The 21,043-nt window shown below is 43.4% G+C and overlaps 2 protein-coding genes across 2 annotated transcripts; one reads left to right on the forward strand and one right to left on the reverse strand.

The window, feature by feature from the left end:
• Nucleotides 1-5,305: 5,305 nt before the first annotated feature.
• On the forward strand, nucleotides 5,306-6,497 carry LOC102953974 (olfactory receptor 5-like). Its single transcript, XM_007080627.2, has one exon. It carries the CDS (start codon nucleotides 5,523-5,525, stop codon nucleotides 6,495-6,497), a length of 975 nt encoding a protein of 324 aa, XP_007080689.2. The 5' UTR covers nucleotides 5,306-5,522.
• Nucleotides 6,498-16,007: 9,510 nt separating this feature from the next.
• On the reverse strand, nucleotides 16,008-16,952 carry LOC102954257 (olfactory receptor 5). Its single transcript, XM_007080628.2, has one exon. It carries the CDS (start codon nucleotides 16,944-16,946, stop codon nucleotides 16,008-16,010), a length of 939 nt encoding a protein of 312 aa, XP_007080690.1. The 5' UTR covers nucleotides 16,947-16,952.
• Between the last annotated feature and the right edge of the window lie 4,091 nt (nucleotides 16,953-21,043).

The following is a 21,043-nucleotide window of genomic DNA, read 5'->3' on the forward strand; positions in this document are numbered from 1 at the left end:
AAAAAATCACATGGCTAGAACATTAGAGAAAATATGAAAGTGAATCACACAGATTAAAGGTAAGTATTTCTTTGAGAGATTTGTGCTTTATTTGTATATGTGGTGTATGTGTGCACCATTGTGATTGGGTAACAACGTGAGTATATTCCTTATTTTGGGCAATAGTAAAAATGCATGAAGCCAGCTGCACTGTATTTTACTGCATCTAGATTGCCCGGACACAGAAAGCAGGCAATAAATGAAGGCCATCTCAGCTAGTATCTTTTTTATTCCTAATGGACCTATTGTTACTATCTTCAGTAGTAGTTAGCTCAGGTTTAGAGAGATTAGGAATTTTGCTCACTGCTCATCATAGCCTCTGCAGGGGTAAAAATCATGTCAACCTTGACTATATCTCAGGCTTTTGGTGCAATTCAGGTGCAGAACGTTTGTGCAGCCATCCCCAGAGAGCCCAGTACCTTTTTAGGTGCATTTGTGAGTTATTCAGCAGGTTAATCAAGGACATTCCAGAGCATCTAAAGTTATCAGAAGGGCAAGATAACCTGAAGAAGGCTTCACGAAGAAGTTAAGAACAGGAGCTGCTAGAAGGAGAGGAGGGCAGGGCGCCTGGGTGGTTCAGTGGTTAGGCGACTGACTTCGGCTCAGGCCATGATCTCGTGGTTTGTGAGTTCTAGCTGTCTAGTGCTGACAGCTCAGAGCCTGGAGCCTGCTTCAGATTCTGTGTCTCCCTCTCTCTCTACCCCTCCCCTGCTCATGCTCTGTGTCTCTCTGTCTCTCGATAGTAAATAAACGTTTAAAAATTAAAAAAAAAAAAAAAAGGAGAGGAGGGGAAAAGCAGGACAGAGGTAGGGCAGAGCATAGGCAGGAAGGAAGCCCATGGCAAGAGACTGCAACAGACACTCGTTTTTAGCACCAGAGAGAGCACCTCTAATGGGCTCAGCTCTTACTCCCGGCCAAGAACAGCCCAACAGGCCAGGTGACCCCATTCAGGGCTAAGAACATCCACCCTAGACAGAAGTTGGCCTGAAAATAACTTGAAGTACCAACTTTGAGCCTCATTGTGCTTGTCTGAAAAATGAGGGCTTGTGCCAAAATACCAAGAGGGAAGTTTCCACCAAAACATATCTACCTTCCTGTGCCAAACTGTGTCCCCATAATCATAAAATAGCATCAACAATGACCACCAATAATTTATTTCATTCATATTATTCAGGGTGTTTTTATCTGTTACTTGAAGGGGAGTATCTTAATGACCTTGTCTATCTTTGCCTAAACCAACAGTTTTGGAGGGAATGATCCTTTTTCCTTAATTTGGACATGTTAGGAATTAAGCATGGTCAGTGGGGAAATTTTGCTGAAATTGAGGGAGAAGGCATTAAAGAATTGGAGAAAGAACACAATATTTGGATTCAAAGAAATCTTAGTACTCACACTTCATGTGAAATTTTTGTCATTTTTTAAAGGGAGAGAGGGTGGACCCATACATTAAGTGCAAGAATGTGCCATCAATATTTCTGAAAGGACCTTCAAGACACTGATACCAATTGTTACCTCAGGGAGCACTATGGGAGCAAGAAAATTACTTTTAAAATTTATTTTTAAAATTAACATACATAAAATTGAGTTTTTGGGTGTGTAGATACATATATTTTAACACACATAGAAACTATTTTTATCAGTAGCTTTTATAGGGGCACCTGGGTTGCTCAGTGGTTAAGCATCTGACTTTGGCTCAAGTTGTAATCTTATAGTTTGTGAGTTCAAGCCCCACATTGAGCTCTGCGCTTATGGTGCAGAGCCTGCTTGGGTTGGGATTCTCTCTCTCTCTCTCTCTCTCTCTCTCTCTCTCTCTTTGCCTCTTCCTTGCTTATGCTCTCTCTCTCTCTCTCTCTCTCTCTCTCTCTCTCAAGATGATAAGTAAATACACTTTAAAAATAAAATAAAACAAATGGCTTTTATATAAATAATGAGCGAATGCAACCCAGAAATAGGCATAAAAATAATGATGCATTTGCCTTTCTCTGGCTTATTTCACACAGCATTATACTCTCTAGCTCCATCCATGTCATTGCAAACGACAAGATTTCATTCTTTTTTATGGCTGAGTAATATTTCACTATGTGTATATGTACACACACACACACACACACACACACATATGTATATGTCACATACACATATACCACCTCTCCTTTATCCATTTGTCAGTTGATGGACATTGGGGCTGCTTACGCAAATCACCATATTGTACACTTGAGACTAATATATCACTATATGTTAACTATACTGGAATTAAAATAAAAATAGAAAAAATAAAGATGCAATGACTCCCTTGTACTTATCAGCCATTTTAAGAAAATGATCTTTGAAGCCCCTGTGTGCCCTTCCTACACCACTCCTCACTGCTTGGAAGTATGTTTCTTGAATTTGGGGCTCACTTTTCTCCTATTTTATCTGCCACATGACTTTGTATCCCTAAACAATATGTTTCTTAACATTTTTTTGCACAGTTTGGCTTTTATGTAAATGGAATTATAACTGCACACTCATGTAACTTTCTTTGTTCAATATAACGTTTCTGAGATTGATTTATTCATAACATTAGATGTGGTTCTGATTCACTCATTTCTTTATAGAATAGTATTCCAGTGTATAAGGAAATCATAATTTAGTTATCAATTCTACCACTAAACACTTGGGATGTTTACAGTTTTTTTTTTTTCTAGTAAAACGGTGCAGCTGTGAACATTAGTTACTCTGGATATATGCTTGGACACAGAATTTCTGGGGCATGGTCATACCTTAAAATTTACTACATAATTCCAAATTGTTTTCTGAAGTGATCATGCCAATTCAGACTGTCAGCGACCATGTGTGAAAGTTAGCATTATTAAACTTAATATTTTCAGAAGTTTATATTTGTGCCAATTCCACAGATGCGAAGTGGTATCTAATTTGGGTATTAATTTTCATTTCCTTTGTTCCTAATGAGATTAGCATATTTCCATGTTTTCAGTGATAAATTATTTTTTCGTGAGGTATACATTCAGGCCTTTTCCCCAAATTTCTGTGGAAAAAAACGTATTTTGCATATTAACTGTCCAATTCCTTTGTATATCCTACATAGGGATTCCTTGTCACCCATATGTATTGCAGGAATATTTTTCCAGTTTGTGAGTTTTAATTTTTTGTGGTGATCAGCTTTTCTTCTGATAGTTACACTTTACATTTTTTTCAAGCTTACTTATCTAAGTAATCTCTACACCCAATGTGGGGCTCAAACTCACGACCCCGAGATCAAGAGTCACACATTCTTCTAAGCCATCCGGGTGCCCCAGATTTTTACATTGTATTTATTTATTTTTTGATTTTTACATTTTAAAGCAGGCAAGTTTTGAATTCTTTTCTTATATTCTTATAGTTTTCTCTGCCACCAAGGCCACAAAGATATACTTTTATTTTGTTTTCTAAAATTTCAGAAATTCGCACTTCACCTTTTGGTTTTCATTTGCCCGGAATTGATTTTCTCTGCATGTGGTATGATGTATGGTTTCAATTTCCTTTTATTTTTCTACACAAATAACTAATTACCCAAAAACCATTAATAGAAAGACCTATCTTCTTCCTGATTATCCTCAATACAAGTAATGTGATAAATCAAGTTTGTATATATATGTGTATGTTCCCAAGCCTCATCCCACCCTGTTACTCTGTTTATCTCTGACACATAATTTTTTTCATTGGGATGTTTAACTCAGAGACTAGCACACCACGAGAGATTTAGAGTGCATCGGGGTAGAGATGGGGTATTGTGGGCAGAAAATGACTTTCTTCCCTCCTCAGTTCTGCACTCCTGGGCCACTCTGGATCTCGTTTTCCTCAGCAATGCTAAACGCCTTCCCAACTTAACTTCCCAACTTCCCAACTTGCACGTGCTTTTTCCTATTCTGTTTCAAGTGCTCTCTCGCTAGCTCAGTGTTCAGCCTGTTCCTCCAGACATTCCTGACCATCCTGTTTTGCTTTCTTCTTAGCTAAAATTTATCCCTATATTTGTCTTCTTGTTTGCTTTCTCTATTCCTCACTAGCAAGAATATAAATTGTGAAAGCTCATGGCCACTGGTTTTGTTCACTGTTTGATTTCAGGCCCCTTGTGCATAGTATACACTCAAATAGTTGCTGTTTGATACATATGATAAATAGCAAGTCAGAAATAAGTCCAAATAGCATATTTTATGCATGCCAATGACCTAAAAATCATGCTGGATCCTCAGAGTCAGCAACAGAGGCAAAGGACCCCTACTTTTTTTTTTTAAAGCTGGTTTATTTATTTTGAGTGAGACAGAGACAGCACAAGCGAGGGAGGAGCAGAGACAGAGAGGGAGAGAGAGAGAATCCCAAGCAGGCTCCACACTGTCATCACAGAGCCTGAAGTGGAGCTCGAACTCATGAAACCACAAGATCATGACCTAAGCTGAAACCAAGAGCCAGACACTTAACCGACTGAGCCTCCCAGATGCCCCATAAGGACCCCTACTTCTAGAACTCTGTTCTTTGGACAAGTTACTTACTGCTTATGAGCCTCAGTACAGTCGTGTATGAATGGATAAGATCACGCTGTTTTTGTAGGGTCGTGAAAATTAATTGATCTCCCTGTGTTTAAAACATGCAGCACAGTGTAGGGGCACATATGTGGTGTTAACACATATAGTTTTTTTCCTTAAAAAAAAAAAAAAAGAATGTGTTCTCTTTCTAGAAGGAGTCATTTTTAGAAATATTCAGAAAGGAAATTATTCATTGGTCTTTCTTAGAAAAACCATTATTGATGGTACTTTTCTCTAATAAGCAGTAACAAATTTCCTCCAGAAATTCAACCTATTAAAAGAGGTATGCATTTCAGAATAAAGGGATTGTGAATCTTCCTTTATTTAAACTATTGGAGACAACCCCTTGCATCCTGGGAAACTTTTCAAGAATGAGAAAAAGGAGAGGGAGGGAGGGAGGGAGGGAGGGAGAGAGAGAGAGAGAGAGAGAGAGAAAGGAAGGAAGGGGGAGGAAGGAAGGAAGGAAGGAAGGAAGGAAGGAAGGAAGGAAGGAAGGAAGGAAAGACAAAGACCAGACCACTTAAAGTCATCAAAAGAAAAGAAAAAAACAATCATAGCTTTTACCTCCATTTTACAGACAAGATAACTGAGGCTCAGTTTCAGATTCTATGTCTCCACCCCCCCCCCCGCCTTTCCCCCACTCTAGCCGTCTTTCTGTCTCAAAAATAAACAAACATTAATTTTTTTAAAAAAGATACCTGAGGCTTATAAGGGTTGAATTGCCGAAGGTCACAGATTTACTAAGTACACGTGGAGGTTTTCCATTTCCGGTTTTGCGACGTCCCGCCCCACCAGTCCTCCTGACAACAGTCAACCCACAGCACTTACATTGGCTCTCGGGACCCCTGATGCTCTTCCTCTTTTGCCCTTTTACTCCTGCGTGGATCACAGTCTCCTCTAACCTGCTTCTTTTGCACTTAGATGGAGAGGCCCCTGGAGTTGGGCAACGTGACCAGAGTCCAGGAGTTTGTCTTGTTGGGTTTATCCACAAGGCTGGGCATAAGGATTGTCCTGTTTGCCATCTTCCTGGCCCTCTACCTGCTGACCCTCCTGGAGAACATGCTCATCATCTACCTCATCTGCAGTCACATCGAGCTCCACAAGCCCATGTATTTCTTCCTGGGCAACCTGAGCTGCCTGGAGATGTGCTACGTGTCCGTGACCGTGCCCAGTCTGCTCGTGGGGCTGGGCTCCAGTCCATGCCATGTGCCCTTCGCAGCCTGCATGACACAGCTTTTTTTATTCATAGCTCTCATTAGTACCAAGTGCACCCTCCTGGCCTCCATGGCCTATGACCGCTACGTGGCCATCTGCCGCCCACTCCACTACCCACTGCTCATGAGGCCCCAGGTCTGCCTGGGCTTAGCCTTGTCCTCATGGCTTGGGGGGCTGTTGGTCTCAGTGGCCAAGACATCATGCATCGCCAGCCTGTCCTACTGTGGCCCCAATGTCCTCAACCACTTCTTCTGTGACGTCTCCCCTCTGCTCAACCTGTCCTGCACCCACGTGGCCCTGACGGAGCTGGTGGACTTCATCTCTGCCATCGTCATCTTCTGTGGGTCATTGCTAGTGGCTCTGGCCTCCTATGTGGCCATCGGGAGGGCTGTGCTCCACATGCCATCAGCCGTCACCCGCTGCAGAGCCCTCTCCACCTGTGCCTCCCACCTGGTGGTGGTGGGCATCTTCTATGGGGTGGTCCTCTTCATGTATTCCCGCCCCCGCCTCATCGGTTCCACAGACCTCAACAAGGTGCTGTCTGTCATCTACACGGTGGTCACGCCCATGTGCAGCCCCGTCATCTACTGCCTGCGGAACAGGGAGGTCCAGGCAGTGCTGCAGAAAACCCTCCACTCACCCCGGGTCTCTTCAGCGACAACACACTTTGCCCGCTCCTGATTTTAACAGAGCACACTGATGGTCACCAGAAGGGAGGTGGGTGGGGGTGCATTGAACAGGTGATGGGGAAGAAGGAGGGCCCTTGTGATGAGCACCGGGTGATGTACGAAAGTGTTGGGTCACTAGATTGTACACCTGAAACTAATATCACACTGTATGGTAACCAACTGGAATTTAAATAAAAACTTTAAAAAGTAATAATAAGATAACACTACTTCCCTTTTCCCAACAACTTTTGCTTCACCATATAATTGGCTTTGGCTAATGGAATGTAGATCAAATTGAGAGTCCTGAGCTGATGTCTGGGGAAGCACTAACTGTTTCCACTGACTTCTTGCCATTTGCCTTGAGAAGAACATCTCCTGGTTCTGGGATGAGAGACAAGTAGAAAAGACCTAAGCCTGCCCTGCAGCCTGAAGCAGAATACCACCATAGATCCAGAAGCCAGAAAAAAAAAAAACACAAGTGTGCTACTGAAGCCACTGAAAAACATTTTTGGATTGCTTGTAATACAGCAGTGTTGTAGCAATGACTGACTAATACAGCATCATATTGGTTAGGTAATGGATTTCAGCCTAAAACAGTTGCTTAAACAGGATACAATGAATTTCTCATCAATGTAGCAGCACTGATTTGGTATTAATAAGACAGCCCAAAACGTCAGAGTTCCCCTATCTTGTTATATCATTCTCAGCATGACGCTTCCAGGTCAGGGTGCAAGATGGCTGCTCCAGCTCCAGTCATCACGCTTGAATTCCAACCAGAAGAGAAGGGGAGCGAAGGAAGTACAGGAAAGTGTCTTTCTCCTAAAAAGCATAACCTAAAACTTTTCCATGGACATTTGTCCAGCACATACACCTATGACATCATGGATAGACAAGGGAAGAGCTGAGAAACATTTTTTTTGTGTGTATGATGTAAGAAAGTGGTCCAGGTTCATTCTTCTGCATGTCGCTGTCCAGTTTTCCCAGTACCACTTGCTGAAGAGACTGTCTTTATTCCATTGGATATTCTCTCCTGCTTTGTCAGAGATGAGTTGGCCATACATTTGTGGGTCCATTTCTGGGTTCCCTTTTCTGTTCCATTGATCTGAATGTCTGTTCTTGTGCCATGGAAACATTTTTTCCTGGATTTCCAGCTGAGATATGGTGGATCTATTACTAAAGGAAGAAGGAAGGACTGATGTTGTAGATGACCACAACCTTTGTCACACATATCTCCCTCACAGCGTGGCTGTGAATGTGACAAATCTATATAAAGTGTTTTGAATAGGGTCTGGAATTCAGCAAATTCTCTATAGCCAGTAGAATTATTATAGCTGTAAATCTTTGGGAATATGGAGATGGATCAGACATCACCTTTCTTCAGTGAGTTGTTCTCTTATTTATTCGACCAGATTCACTGAGCAGCTAACGTGGGCCAGGCATTGTTCCGGGCAACGCGGATGGGGTCCATGCTCTGAGGTGCTCACGTTATGCTGTGCACATTTTCAGCTGGCTGTGAAGTGAGCTCCACGCAGAAGCCAGACCTTGAAGGTGTCTGCATGCACAGGGAAGACAAGGAAGATCACGGCATTCAGATGACACTGGTGCACAGGCACCAGATACGACACCCCTGACATGTGCACACAACGCTGAGTCTAGTGCAGCTGGAACCACAACAGAATGGCATCTTGAGTTCCCAGTGAAAGAGGTTCAGCTCTGTCTTATGGACACAAAAGACACAGATTAAAGTGATTTTTTAGGGGCACCTGGGTGGCTCAGTCAGATAAGCATTCAACTTCGGCTCAGGTCATGATCTCATGGTTTACGAGTTCAAGCCCCATGTCAGGCTCTATGCTGACGGCTCAGAGCCTGGAGCCTGCTTCAGATTCTGTGTCTCCTTCTCTCTCTGACCCTTTTCTGCTCGTTCTCTCTCTCTCTCTCACTCTCTCTCTCTCCTCAAAATAAACATTAAATTTTTTGAAAAAAATAAAGTGATTTTTAAATTGAAAATTACATCTTTTTTTTAAATATGAAATTTATTGTCAAATTGGTTTCCATACAACACCCAGTGCTCATCCCAAAAGGTGCCCTCCTCAATACCCATCACCCACCCTCCCCTCCCCCCTACCCCCCATCTACTCTCAGTTTGTTCTCAGTCTTTAAGAGTCTCTTATGCTTTGGCTCTCTCCCTCTCTAACCTCTTTTTTTTCTTCCCCTCCCCCATGGTCTTCTGTTAAGTTTCTCAGGATCCACATAAGAGTGAAAACGTATGGTATCTGTCTTTCTCTGTATGACTTATTTCATTTAGCATAACACTCTCCAGTTCCATACATGTTGCTACAAAAGGCCCTTTTTCATTCTTTCTCATTGCCACATAGTACTCCATTTTGTATATAAACCACAATTTCCTTATCCATTCGTCAGTTGATGGACATTTAGGCTCTTTCCATAATTTGGCTATTGTTGAAAGTGCTGCTGATGGGGCGCCTGGGTGGCTCGGTCGGTTAAGCGTCCGACTTTGGCTCAGGTCATGATCTCATGGTCCGTGAGTTTGAGCCCCGCGTCGGGCTCTGTGCTGACAGCTCGGAGCCTGGAGCCTGTTTCAGATTCTGTGTCTCCCTCTCTCTCTGCCCCTCCCCTGTTCATGCTCTGTCTCTCTCTGTCTCAAAAATAAATAAACGTTAAAAAAATTAAAAAAAAAAAAAAGAAAGTGCTGCTATAAACATTGGGGTACCAGTGCCCCTATGCATCAGCACTCCTGCATCCCTTGGATAAATTCCTAGCAGTGCTATTACTGGGTCATAGGGTAGATCTATTTTTAATTTTTTGAGGAACCTCCACACTGTTTTCCAGAGCGACTGCACCAGTTTGCATTCCCACCAACAGTGCAAGAGGGTTCCCGTTTCTCCACATCCTCTCCAGCACCTATAGTCTCCTAATTTGTCCATTTTAACCACTCTGACTGGTGTGAGGTGATATCTGAGTGTGGTTTTGATTTGTATTTCCCTGATAAGGAGCGACGTTGAGCATCTTTTCATGTGCCTGTTGGCCATCCGGATGTCTTCTTTAGAGAAGTGTCTATTCATGTTTTCTGCCCATTTCTTCACTGGGTTCTTTGTTTTTTGGGTGTGGAGTTTGGTGAGCTCTTTATAGATTTTGGATACTAGCCCTTTGTCCGATATGTTATTTGCAAATATCTTTTCCCATTCCGATGGTTGCCTTTTAGTTTTGTTGATTGTTTCCTTTGCTGTGCAGAAGCTTTTTTATCTTCATGAGGTCCCAATTGTTCATTTTTGCTTTTAATTCCCTTGCCTTTGGAGATGTGTCAAGTAAGAAATTGCTATGGCTGAGGTCAGAGAGGTCTTTTCCTGCTTTCTCCTCTAGGGTTTTGATGGTTTCCTGTCTCACAATCAGGTCCTTTATCCATTTTGAATTTGTTTTTGTGAATGGTGTAAGAAAGTGGTCTAGTTTCAACCTTCTGCATGTTGCTGTCCAGTTCTCCCAGCACCATTTGTTAAAGAGACTGTCTTTTTTCCATTGGATGTTCTTTCCTGCTTTGTCAAAGATTAGTTGCCCATACTTTTGTGGGTCTAGTTCTGGGGTTTCTATTCTTTTTTTTTTTTAATTTTTAATTTTACATTTTATTTATTTTTGAGAAACAGAGTGAGACAAAGTGTGAGCGGGGGAGGGGCAGAGAGAGAAGGAGACAGAATCTGAAGCAGGCTCCAGGCTCTGAGCAAGCAGTCAGCACAGAGCCCGATGCGGGGCTTGAACCCACAAACTGTGAGATCATGACCTGAGCTGAAGTCGGACGCTCAACCGACTGAGCCACCCAGGCGCCCCTCTGGGGTTTCTATTCTATTCCATTGGTCTATGTGTCTGTTTTTGTGCCAATACCATGCTGTCTTGATGATGACAGCTTTGTAGTAGAGGCTAAAGTCCGGGATTGTGATGCCTCCTGCTTTGGTCTTCTTCTTCAAAATTACTTTGGCTATTCGGGGCCTTTTGTGGTTCCATACAAATTTTAGGATTGCTTGTTCTAGCTTTGAGAAGAATGCTGGTACAATTTTGCTTGGGATTGCATTGCATGTGTAGATTGCTTTGGGTAGTATTGACATTTTAACAATATTTATTCTTCCAATCCATGAGCATGGAATGTTTTTCCATTTTTAATATCTTCTTCAATTTCCTTCATAAGGTTTCTATAGTTTTCAGCATAGAGATCTTTTACATCTTTGGTTAGGTTTATTGCTAGGTACTTTATGCTTCTTGGTGCAGTTATGAATGGGATCAGTTTCTTTATTTGTCTTTCTGTTGCTTTATTTTTAGTGTATAAGAATGCGACTAATTTTTGCACATTGATTTTGTATCCTGTGACTTTGCTGAATTCATGTATCAGTTCTAGCAGACTTTTGGCGGAGTCTATCAGATTTTTCATGTATAACATTATGTCATCTGCAAAAAGTGGAAGCTTGACTTCATCTTTGCCAATTTTGATGCTTTTGATTTCATTTTTTTGTCTGATTGCTGATGATGCTAGAACTTCCAACACCATGTTAAACAACAGCGGTGAGAGTGGACATCCCTATCGTGTTCCTGATCTCAGGGAGAAAGCTCTGTTTTTCCCCATTGAGGATGATATTAGCTATGGGCTTCATAAATGGCTTTTATGATGTTTAAGTATGTTCCTTCTATCCTGACTTTCTCAAGGGTTTTTCTAAAGAAAGGATGCTGAATTTTGTCAAATGCTTTTTCTGCATCAATGGACAGGATCATATGGTTCTTATCTTTTCTTTTATTAATGTGATTTATCATGTTGATTGATTTGCGAATGTTGAACCAGCCCTGCATCCCAGGAATGAATCCCACTTGATCATGATGAATAATTCTTTTTATATGCTGTTGAATTCGATTTGCTAGTATCTTATTGAGAAATTTTTCATTCATATTCATCAGGGATATTGGCCTGTAGTTCTCTTTTTTTACTGGGTCTCTGTCTGGTTTAGGAATCAAAGTAATGCTGGATTCATAGAATGAGCCTGGACATTTGCCTTCCCTTTCTATTTTTTGGAATAGCTTGAGAAGGATAGGTATTATCTCTGCTTTAAATGTCTGGTAGAATTCCCCTGGGAAGCCATCTGGTCCTGGACTCTTATTGGGAGATTTTTGATAACTGCTTCAATTTCTTTGCTGGTTATGGGTCTGTTTAAGCTTTCTATTTCTTCCTGTTTGAGTTTTGGAAGTGTGTGGGTACTAAGGAATTTGTCCATTTCTTCCAGGTTGTCCAGTTTGTTGGCATATAATTTTGCATAGTATTCCCTGATAATTGCTTGTATTTCTGAGGGATTGGTTGTAATAACGCCGTTTTCATTCATGATTTTATCTATTTGGGTCATCTCCCTTTTCTTTTTGAGAAGCCTGGCTAGAGGTTTATCAATTTTGTTTATTTTTTCAAAAAACCAACTCTTGGTTTCATTGATCTGCTCTATAGTTTTTTAAGATTCTATATTGTTTATTTCTGTTCTGATCTTTATTATTTCTCTTCTTCTGCTGGGTTTAAGGTGTCTTTGCTGTTCTGCTTCTATTTCCTTTAGGTGTTCTGTTAGATTTTGTATTTGGGATTTTTCTTGTTTCTTGAGATAGGCCTGGATTGCAATGTATTTTCCTCTCAGGACTGCCTTCGCTGCATCCCAGAGCGTTTGGATTGTTGTATTTTCATTTTCATTTGTTTCCATATATTTTTTCATTTCTTCTCTAATTGCCTGGTTGACCCATTCATTCTTTAGTAGGGTGTTATTTAACCTCCATGCTTTTGGAGGTTTTCCACACTTTTTCCTGTGGTTGATGTCAAGCTTCCTAGCATTGTGGTCTGAAAGTAGGCATGGTATGATATCAATTCTTGTATACTTATGAAGGGCTGTTTTGTGACCCAGTATGTGATCTATCTTGGAGAATGTTCCATGTGCGCTCGAGAAGAAAGTATATTCTGTTGCTTTGGGATGCAGAGTTCTAAATATATCTGTCAAGTCCATCTGATCCAATGTATCATCCAGGGCCCTTGTTTCTTTATTGATCCTGTGTCTAGATGATCTATCCATTGTTGTAAGTGGAGTATTAAAGTCCCCTGCAATTACCACGTTCTTATCAATAAGGTTGCTTATGTTTGCGATTGTTTTATATATTTGGGGGCTCCTGTATTTGGCGCATAGACATTTATAATTGTTAGCTCTTCCTGATGGATAGACCCTGTGATTATTATATAATGCCCTTCTTCATCTCTTGTTACAGCCTTTAATTTAAAGTCTAGTTTGTCTGATATAAGTATGGCTACTCCAGCTTTCTTTTGACTTCCAGGAGCATGATAGGTAGTTCTCCATCCCCTCCCTTTCAATCTGAAGGTGTCCTCAGGTCTAAAATGAATCTCTTGTAGACAGCAAATAGATGGGTCTTGTTTTTTTTATCCATTCTGATACCCTATGTCTTTTGGTTGGTGCATTTAGTCCATTTACATTCAGTGTTATTATAGAAAGATATGAGTTTAGAGTCATTGTGATGTCTGTAGGTTTCATGCTTGTAGTGATGTCTCTGGTACTTTGTCTCATAGGATCCCCCTTAGAATTTCTTGCAGGGATGGTTTAGTGGTGATGAATTCCTTCAGTTTTTGTTTGTTTCGGAAGACCTTTATCTCTCCTTCTATTCTAAATGACAGACTTGCTGGATAAAGGATTCTCAGCTGCATATTTTTTCTGGTCGTCACATTGAAAATTTCCTGCCATTCCTTTCTGGCCTGCTGAGTTTCACTAGAGAGATTGGTCACAAGTCTTATCAGTCTCCCTTTATATGTTAGAGCATGTTTATCCCTAGCTGCTTTCAGAATTCTCTCTTTATCCTTGTATTTTGCCAGTTTCACTATGATATGTTGTGCAGAAGATCAATTCAAGTTACGTCTGAAGGGAGTTCTCTGTGCCTCTTGGATTTCAATGCCTTTTTCTTTCCCCAGATCAGGGAAGTTCTCAGCACCTTTCTCTCTCTCTTCCTCCTCTGGAATCCCAATTATGCATATATTATTATGTTTCACCACATCACTTAGTTCTCTAATTCTCCCCTCATACTCCTGGATTTTTTTTATCTCTTTTTTTCTCAGCTTCCTCTTTTTCCATAATTTTATCTTCTAATTCACCTATTCTCTCCTCTGCCTCTTCAGTCCAAACCGTGGTCACCTCCATTTTATTTTGCAGCTCATTAATAGCATTTTTTAGCTCCTCCTGGCTGTTTCTTAGTCCCTTGATCTCTGTAGCAATAGATTCTCTGCTGTCCTCTATACTTTTTTCAAGCCCAGCGATTAATTTTATGGCTATTATTTTAAATTCATTTTCTGTTATATTGCTTAAATCGTTTTTTATCAGTTCATTAGCTGTTGCTACTTCCTGGAGTTTCTTTTGAGGAGAATTCTTCCATTTCATCATCTTGAATAGTCCCTGGAGTGGCGTGGAACTGCAGGGATCTTCCTCTGTGCTGTCTGGAGTATCTTGCATTGGTGGGCGGGGCCGCAGTCAGACCCAATGTCTGCCCCCAGCCCATCGCTGGGGCCATAGTCAGGCTGGTGTGTACCTTATCTTCCCCTCTCCCAGGGGCAGGACTCACTGTGGAGTGGTATGTCCCCTGTCTGGGCTACTTGAACACTGCCAGGCTTGTGGTGCTACTTCTATGGAATCTGGTGTATTGGCGGGGGTGGATCCGCAAGGTGCGCAGGGGCAGGAGGGGCAGACTCAGCTTGCTTTGCCTTTGATTGTCTGCTTCAGGAGGGGCCCTGCAGCACCAGGAGGGAGGCAGACCCATCGGAGGGATGGATCCACAGAACCACAGCTTGGGTATTTGCGGGGTGTGAGCAAGTTCCGTGATGGGAACTGGTTCCCTTTGGGATTTTGGCTGGGGGGTGGGCGAGGGAGATGGCGCTGGCCAGTGCCTTTGTTCTCCCACTGAGCTGAGCTCTGTTCTCTGGAGCTCAACAACTCTCCCTCCTGTTGTCCTCTAGCCGTCCTGCTCTCCAAGCAGAGCTGTTGACTTATAACATTCCAGATGTTAAGTCCCGCTGGCTGTCAGAACTCACAGAGTCCAACCCCTCCACTTTTGCAAGCCAGAATTCAGGGGCTCTGCCTTGCAGGGCGGGCTGCTCCTCTACCAGACCAGCTCCCTCCCACCAGTCCGTGTAGTGCGCACTGCCTCTCTGCCCTTCCTACCCTCTTCCGTGGGCCTCTTGTCTATGCTTGGCTCTGGAGAATCCATTCTGCTAGTCTTCTGGTGGTTTTCTGGGTTATTTAGGCAGGTGTGGGTGGAATCTAAGTGATCAGCAGGATGCGGTGAGCCCAGCGTCCTCCTATGCCGCCATCTTCCACAATCTTGAAGTCCAAAAATTACATCTTTAGGGTGAGCCTGGGTGGCTCAGTCAACTAAGCATCTGACTCTTGGTTTCAGCTCAAGTCATGGTCTCACGGTTCATGGGTTCGAGCCCTGCAATGGGCTCCACACTGACAGCACAGAACCTGCTTGGGATTCTCTGTCTGCCTCTCTCTCTGCCCCTCCTCCTCTCGTGCTGTCTCTATGTCTCTCAAAATAAATAAGTAAAGTTCAAAAAGAAAAAAAATACATCTTTATTACAAAAGCAATGCATACTTATCACAAAAAATTGACAAAACAACAAAATGAAAAGGAAAGCAAACCCTTCCCAAGTTCCTCCACATAATGGCAATCCCTATGAACATTTTATGGTATCGATTTTCCAATTCTTCCCTGTATACATATAGACACACACTGCATTTAAGCATGAAAACACAGCTGTACTCTAATGGGTAAATAATGTGTGGTATTTCCATACAATGGAATATTACTCAGCCTTAAGAAGGAATGAAATATTGCTAGATGCTATATCATGTATAAGCCTCAAAAGTGTTACACTAAGTGCAAGGAGACACACAAAAGCCCACATATTATATCATTTCATTTATATGAAATATCCAAAACAAGAAAATCCATACAGACAAAGAAGACTTACAGTTTTTTAAGCTAGTGGGCTAGGCTTTGGGAGTGATTTCTATTGTGTACAGGATTTTTTTGGTAGTGATGCAAACGTTGTAGAATTAGATGGTGGTGATGGTTGCACAACTTTGTGAATATACCTAAAACTCAATGAATTGCACATTTTAAAGAGTGAAGTATATGGCATGTGAGTTATATCTCAATAAAAATGAAAAGTATTGAGGGGCTCCTGGGTGGCTCAGTCAGTTAAGCATCTGACTTTGGCTCAGGTCATGATCTCACAGTTTGTGAGTTCAAACCCTGCGTTGGGCTCTGTGTTGACAGCTCAGAGCCCGGAGCCTGATTTGGACTCTGTGTCTCCCTCTCTCTCTGCCCCTCCCCTGTTCGCACTGTGTCTCTCTTTGTCTCTCAAAAAATAAAAAATAAATCTAAAAAAATGAAAAGTATTGATAACTTGAGATCTCCCCCATGGCCTATCCGCTGGTCAGCTTCAGGACTGGTGTAGGGTTCTGCAGAATGCTGCCTGGACCTCCCTGTTCCGCAGGCAGTAGATGACGGGATTGCACATGGGTGTGACCACCGTGTAGATGACAGACAGCACCTTGTTGAGGTCCATGGCTTCTATGCGGCTGGGACGGGCGTAGATGAAGAGAGTGGCTGCGTAGAAGATGCCCACCACCACCAGGTGGGAGGCACAGGTGGAGAGGGCTTTGCGGCGGGCAGCGGCTGATGGCATGTGGAGCACAGCCCTCCCGATGGCCACATAGGAGGCGATGGCCACGAGGAGGGAACCCCAGAGGATGACGATGGCAGAGATGAAGTCCACCAGCTCCGTCAGGGCCACGTGGGTGCAGGACAGGTTGAGCAGAGGGGAGACGTCACAGAAGAAGTGGTTGAGGACATTGGGGCCACAGTAGGAAAGGCTGGCAATGCATGATGCCTTGGCCACTGAGACCAACAGCCCCCCAAGCCATGAGGACAAGGCTAAGCCCAGGCAGACCTGGGGCCTCATGAGCAGTGGGTAGTGGAGTGGGCGGCAGATGGCCACGTAGCGGTCATAGGCCATGGAGGCCAAGAGGGTGCACTCTGTGCAGATGAGGACTATGAAGAAGAAAAGCTGTGTCATGCAGGCTGTGAAGGAGATATGGTAAGGTCCAGTCCACAGCCCCACGAGCAGACTGGGCATGGTCACAGACACGTAGCACATCTCCAGGCAGCTCAGGTTGCCCAGGAAGAAATACATGGGCTTGTGGAGCTCGATGTGACTGCAGATGAGGTAGATGATGAGCGTGTTCTCCAGGAGGGTCAGCAGGTAGAGGGCCAGGAAGACGGCAAACAGGACATCCCTTACGTCTGGCCTTGTGGACAAACCCAACAAGACAAACTCCTGGACTCTGGTCACATTGCCCAACTCCAAGGGCCTCTCCATCTAAGAATAAAATACATCTGCAAAATATTTTGCACATCTTTCTCTCTACAGCTTGCCTTACTCTGGTTCTACGCTGTTGTATCACCTACTTAACACCCTTGATACACTCCTCAGTGTCCTTAGAATAAGCATCATGTGTCCTGTCATGGCCCCTGAGCCCCCATGTTCTGATCCTTGCTGACTACTTCACATCACAGCACCATTTCTCACATCCATTGTAGCCCCATGGAGGCCCTTTCACCCCCTCAAATACTCCAACGTCTTTCCAGCCTTAAAGCATTTCCACATGAAGTCTCTCCATCCTAGAACAGCTTTCTCCCCATTCTTGTGTTTCCCATGTCTGGGAATCCTTGACATTCTTGGCATGAGTTTTTCAATGTCATATCCTCAGAAAATCCCCTGTCAAACCCCGTGTCATTATTCTTTATCCCTGCAACCCATTACTTCTGTGCCAGGGTGATTGTTATTAACTTTATTTAGTTTAAATTACTTGCACAAACTGGAGGTTGCTGGGGGGGGGGGGGATGGGTGAAATAGGTGAAGGGAATGAGGGTGTGCACTTGCTGTGATGAGCTCCAGGTAAGGATGGAAACCTTGAATCACTGTATTGTACACATGAAACATAATACTGTATGTTAATACTGGGATTAAAATGAATGAATGAGGGGCACCTGGGGGGCTCAGTCGGTTAAGCATCTGACTTCAGCTCAGGTCATGATCTCGCAGTTCATGGGTTTGAGCCCCTGGTTGGGCTCTGTGTGGACAGCTCAGAGGGTGGAGCCTGCTTTGGATTCTGTGTCTCCCTCTCTCTCTGCCTCTCCCCTACTCACACTCTGTCTCTCAAAAATAAATAAACGTTAAAAAAAATTTAACCGAATGAATAAATGAATAGGATTACTTGCATGTTTGTTGAGTTATGCAAAGTCTCTCCAACTTGGTTGTAAGCCTCTTGAGGAAAGAGATGGGGTCTATCTCGCTCACAGCTCTAACCTCAGGACCCAGCAAAGGAGTGCATTGCCTGGTACCTTATAGGTGCTTGACACACGTTTATTCAATGCACGGAGAATCAGAGTTGGACTTCAGGCATCACACTCCTCAGCAGGTACAGCAGCAAAGAGAAGGCGATGTTGGCTGGGAACTCTGGGACTCTGCCCGGGTGCCCTTCAATTTCTGATGGCTGTTGATCCGGAAGGGAGGTGATGTAGTGTGTTTGGGAGAACATTCACCGTGGGATCAGAAACCCTGCCTTGTCGGCCTATTACATCAGCACATTGTTGAGTTCACCCAAGTCTCAGTTTTTCCCTCTGTGAAATGGGGAGAATGATATTGGCTCCCACGGAATAGTGCGGGGGTTGCATAAGGAAAGGAAAGGGAGGGAGTCCCTTCTGGCCACTGCCTTGAGGAGGATGAGGGGGTGCTGTGCAAGCAGAATTTCAGCCCACACGGGCCTCCATCTCCTGGGAGGGTTGGCACGGCCGCTAGTCCTGGTGCACCTGCTGGCATCCGCCACACGTCCAGTGTTCTTCCAGGCACTGATCTGTCAGCCAACTGTTCTCCAGCCAGATGCTTCTGCTCCAAACAGGAGTGCTTTATTTAGCACGTGAAAACCACACCGAACTTTCTATCTCCCAAATCAGCGCCACTGTCAGTCCCAAACACTAGTACAGAGAGAAGTAGAGGGGTGTCTGTGGCCCTCATCCCTCACCCACTGCTCTTCTGTCTCAATAAGAAGCAGATAGGGGCACCTGGGTGGCTCAGTCTGTTAAGCCACTGACTCTTGATTTCAGCTCAGGTCATGATCTCACAGTTCATGAGATCAAGCCCTGCATCAGGCTCTGTGCTGACAGCACGGAGCCTGCTTGGGATTCTTTCTTTCCCCCCCCCCTCTCTCTCTCTCTGCCCCTCCCCTGCTCATGTGCACTCTCTATCAATAAATTAATAAACTTAAAAAAATAAAAAATAAATAAAAGCAAATTCAGTGCTTCTCCTGGTCATATGGCATAGAGAACAATGCTTATCTCCATATTCTGAGATTCCTCTCTTGATTTGATGACATTTATTGATGAAACTTACCACCATTTATTAGAGAAGGGAGTCAGGTACAGCAATTTTCTAGAAAAAACAATGGAAGTTTGATGCCTGATTTTCTATAGAGGGAGTTCTATCCTCCCCACCCCCAACATATCTTATTATAAATATGGAGGCAGTATTTATTGCATATATGTATGTCCAGGTTGGGTTCTTTTTAAAAAAAATTTTTTTGAGGTTCATTTATTTTTGAGAGAGAGACAGAATGCAAGGAGGGGATGGGCAGAGAGAAAGGGAGACCCGGAATCCAAAGCAGGCTCCAGGCTCTGAGCTGTCAGCACAGAGCCCGACACGGGGCTGGAACCCACAAACCATGAAATCATGACCTGAGCTGAAGTCGGACACTCAACTGACTGAGCCACCAGGTGCCCAGGTTGGGTCCTTTTAACAAACATTTTCATTCATTGCTCAATGTCCCGTGAAGCAGGTGTCATTTTCCTTGTTGTTAAAGATGAAGAAACAGAGTTTCCCAGAGGCTACAAGTACAAAGTAAGGACACTGGGTTTTTTTTTTTTCAAACCAGTTCTGTCCAATTTTACCACCCAGCAGGGCTTTGCATGAGGTTGCATTGCTTATGAAACATACCCTCGGTCTGTTTGAGAGCCACATGTGTCTCATTCTGTCACAAAGCCTTCCTGGCATAGCCTCGTCCTACATCTATCCCAGCTGCACAGCACAGACGATGCTTACTCTAGTCCTACTGAGCTTCTTCCTTTCACAGGGATCTTCTTTGGAATGAAACGGGCATATCTTTGAACCCTAGATGTGCCACTGCCTCCCTAGGAGCCAGTCACTTAACCTCTCTGAGCCCTATTTGCCTCACAAATAAACCCGGGTTCTGAGTGCAGAGTGAAAACTAGAAATTACAATAATCCCCATTTTCCAACATCTACCAACTGCCAAATGTTGTGTCAGGAGATCTTTGCTTTTATTTTATCCTCATCACAACACTGAGAAGTAATCACCAATGTTCCCACGGTACGGATGTGGGAATTGAGGATCACAGAGTCCACTTGTGTCCCTCAAAGCCTTCCAACTGCTGGGAGTAGAATATAGATTCAACTGCCCAGGTGTGGCTGACCCCATCTCATTATTTTCTTCTCTATCTCTTGGGACTTGGGGTGAAATTTTCACTTTATGATTATTTTTTGAAACATGTTGGCCAAAGAAGAAAAGAAAATTAGTCTTCTAGTCTTGGAAGGGAATGTTAGGACTGAAAGGGTCATTTGAAGGGACTCAGTTTGATATCCTTGTTTTTTGCAGGAGGAAATTGAAAATACCTATACAGGTGCAAGGGCTGTGGTTGGTGCTACAGTTACATAGTTCAAATGGATTTGAGTTTTCCAAAATCCCAGATGTCAAGTTGCTGCCTCCATATGGTGTTGGGATCCTGGACAAAGACTCTATAGGCTGGATCTTATTTCATCGTCCCATTCACCCTGTGAGGTAAGCTTTTTTTTTTTTTTTTTTTTTTTTTTTTTTTTTTAGCTCTGTTTTACTGATGAAGAAACAGAGGCATAGAAAGTATAAGACATGCTCAAGTACCTTGACAAATCATGGAGGTGATGCTCAATTTAGGTTGGCATTCTGGAGCCATATTCCACTGCTTCCTTCACGACCCTGGGTCTCAATTCCCTTGATGACACTTCTAACCTCAGAGAAGATTAAATGTAGCAGTGAGGTTAACACAGCCAAGGCTCAGCTGAGGTCTGTTTGCCCCAGTCCCACAGTGGTTGGAACAGTGTCCAGTCCCGAAACAAGCACATTATATCTGCCCACAGCAGTCCCCCTCCCAAGGAGGCTCTGTGGTCCTGGATATGAGTCTTCAGACAAGCCCTGTCAGCACCAAATGGTGAAACTCATCTGGGTACTAAACAAGAACGTCTCCACTGCTCTATTCTGTCTGTGCTCCCTCCCCCACCAGATTTTTCTCTTCCACGACCCACTTTCTCTCTGCTCCTGCCTCTGTTAATAATCCCTTTCTTTGTGCCTGCACCAGACTCACTTCT

Source organism: Panthera tigris, chromosome E2 (assembly GCF_018350195.1).
Source record: "Panthera tigris isolate Pti1 chromosome E2, P.tigris_Pti1_mat1.1, whole genome shotgun sequence".
In the NCBI taxonomy this organism is placed as follows: domain Eukaryota; kingdom Metazoa; phylum Chordata; class Mammalia; order Carnivora; family Felidae; genus Panthera; species Panthera tigris.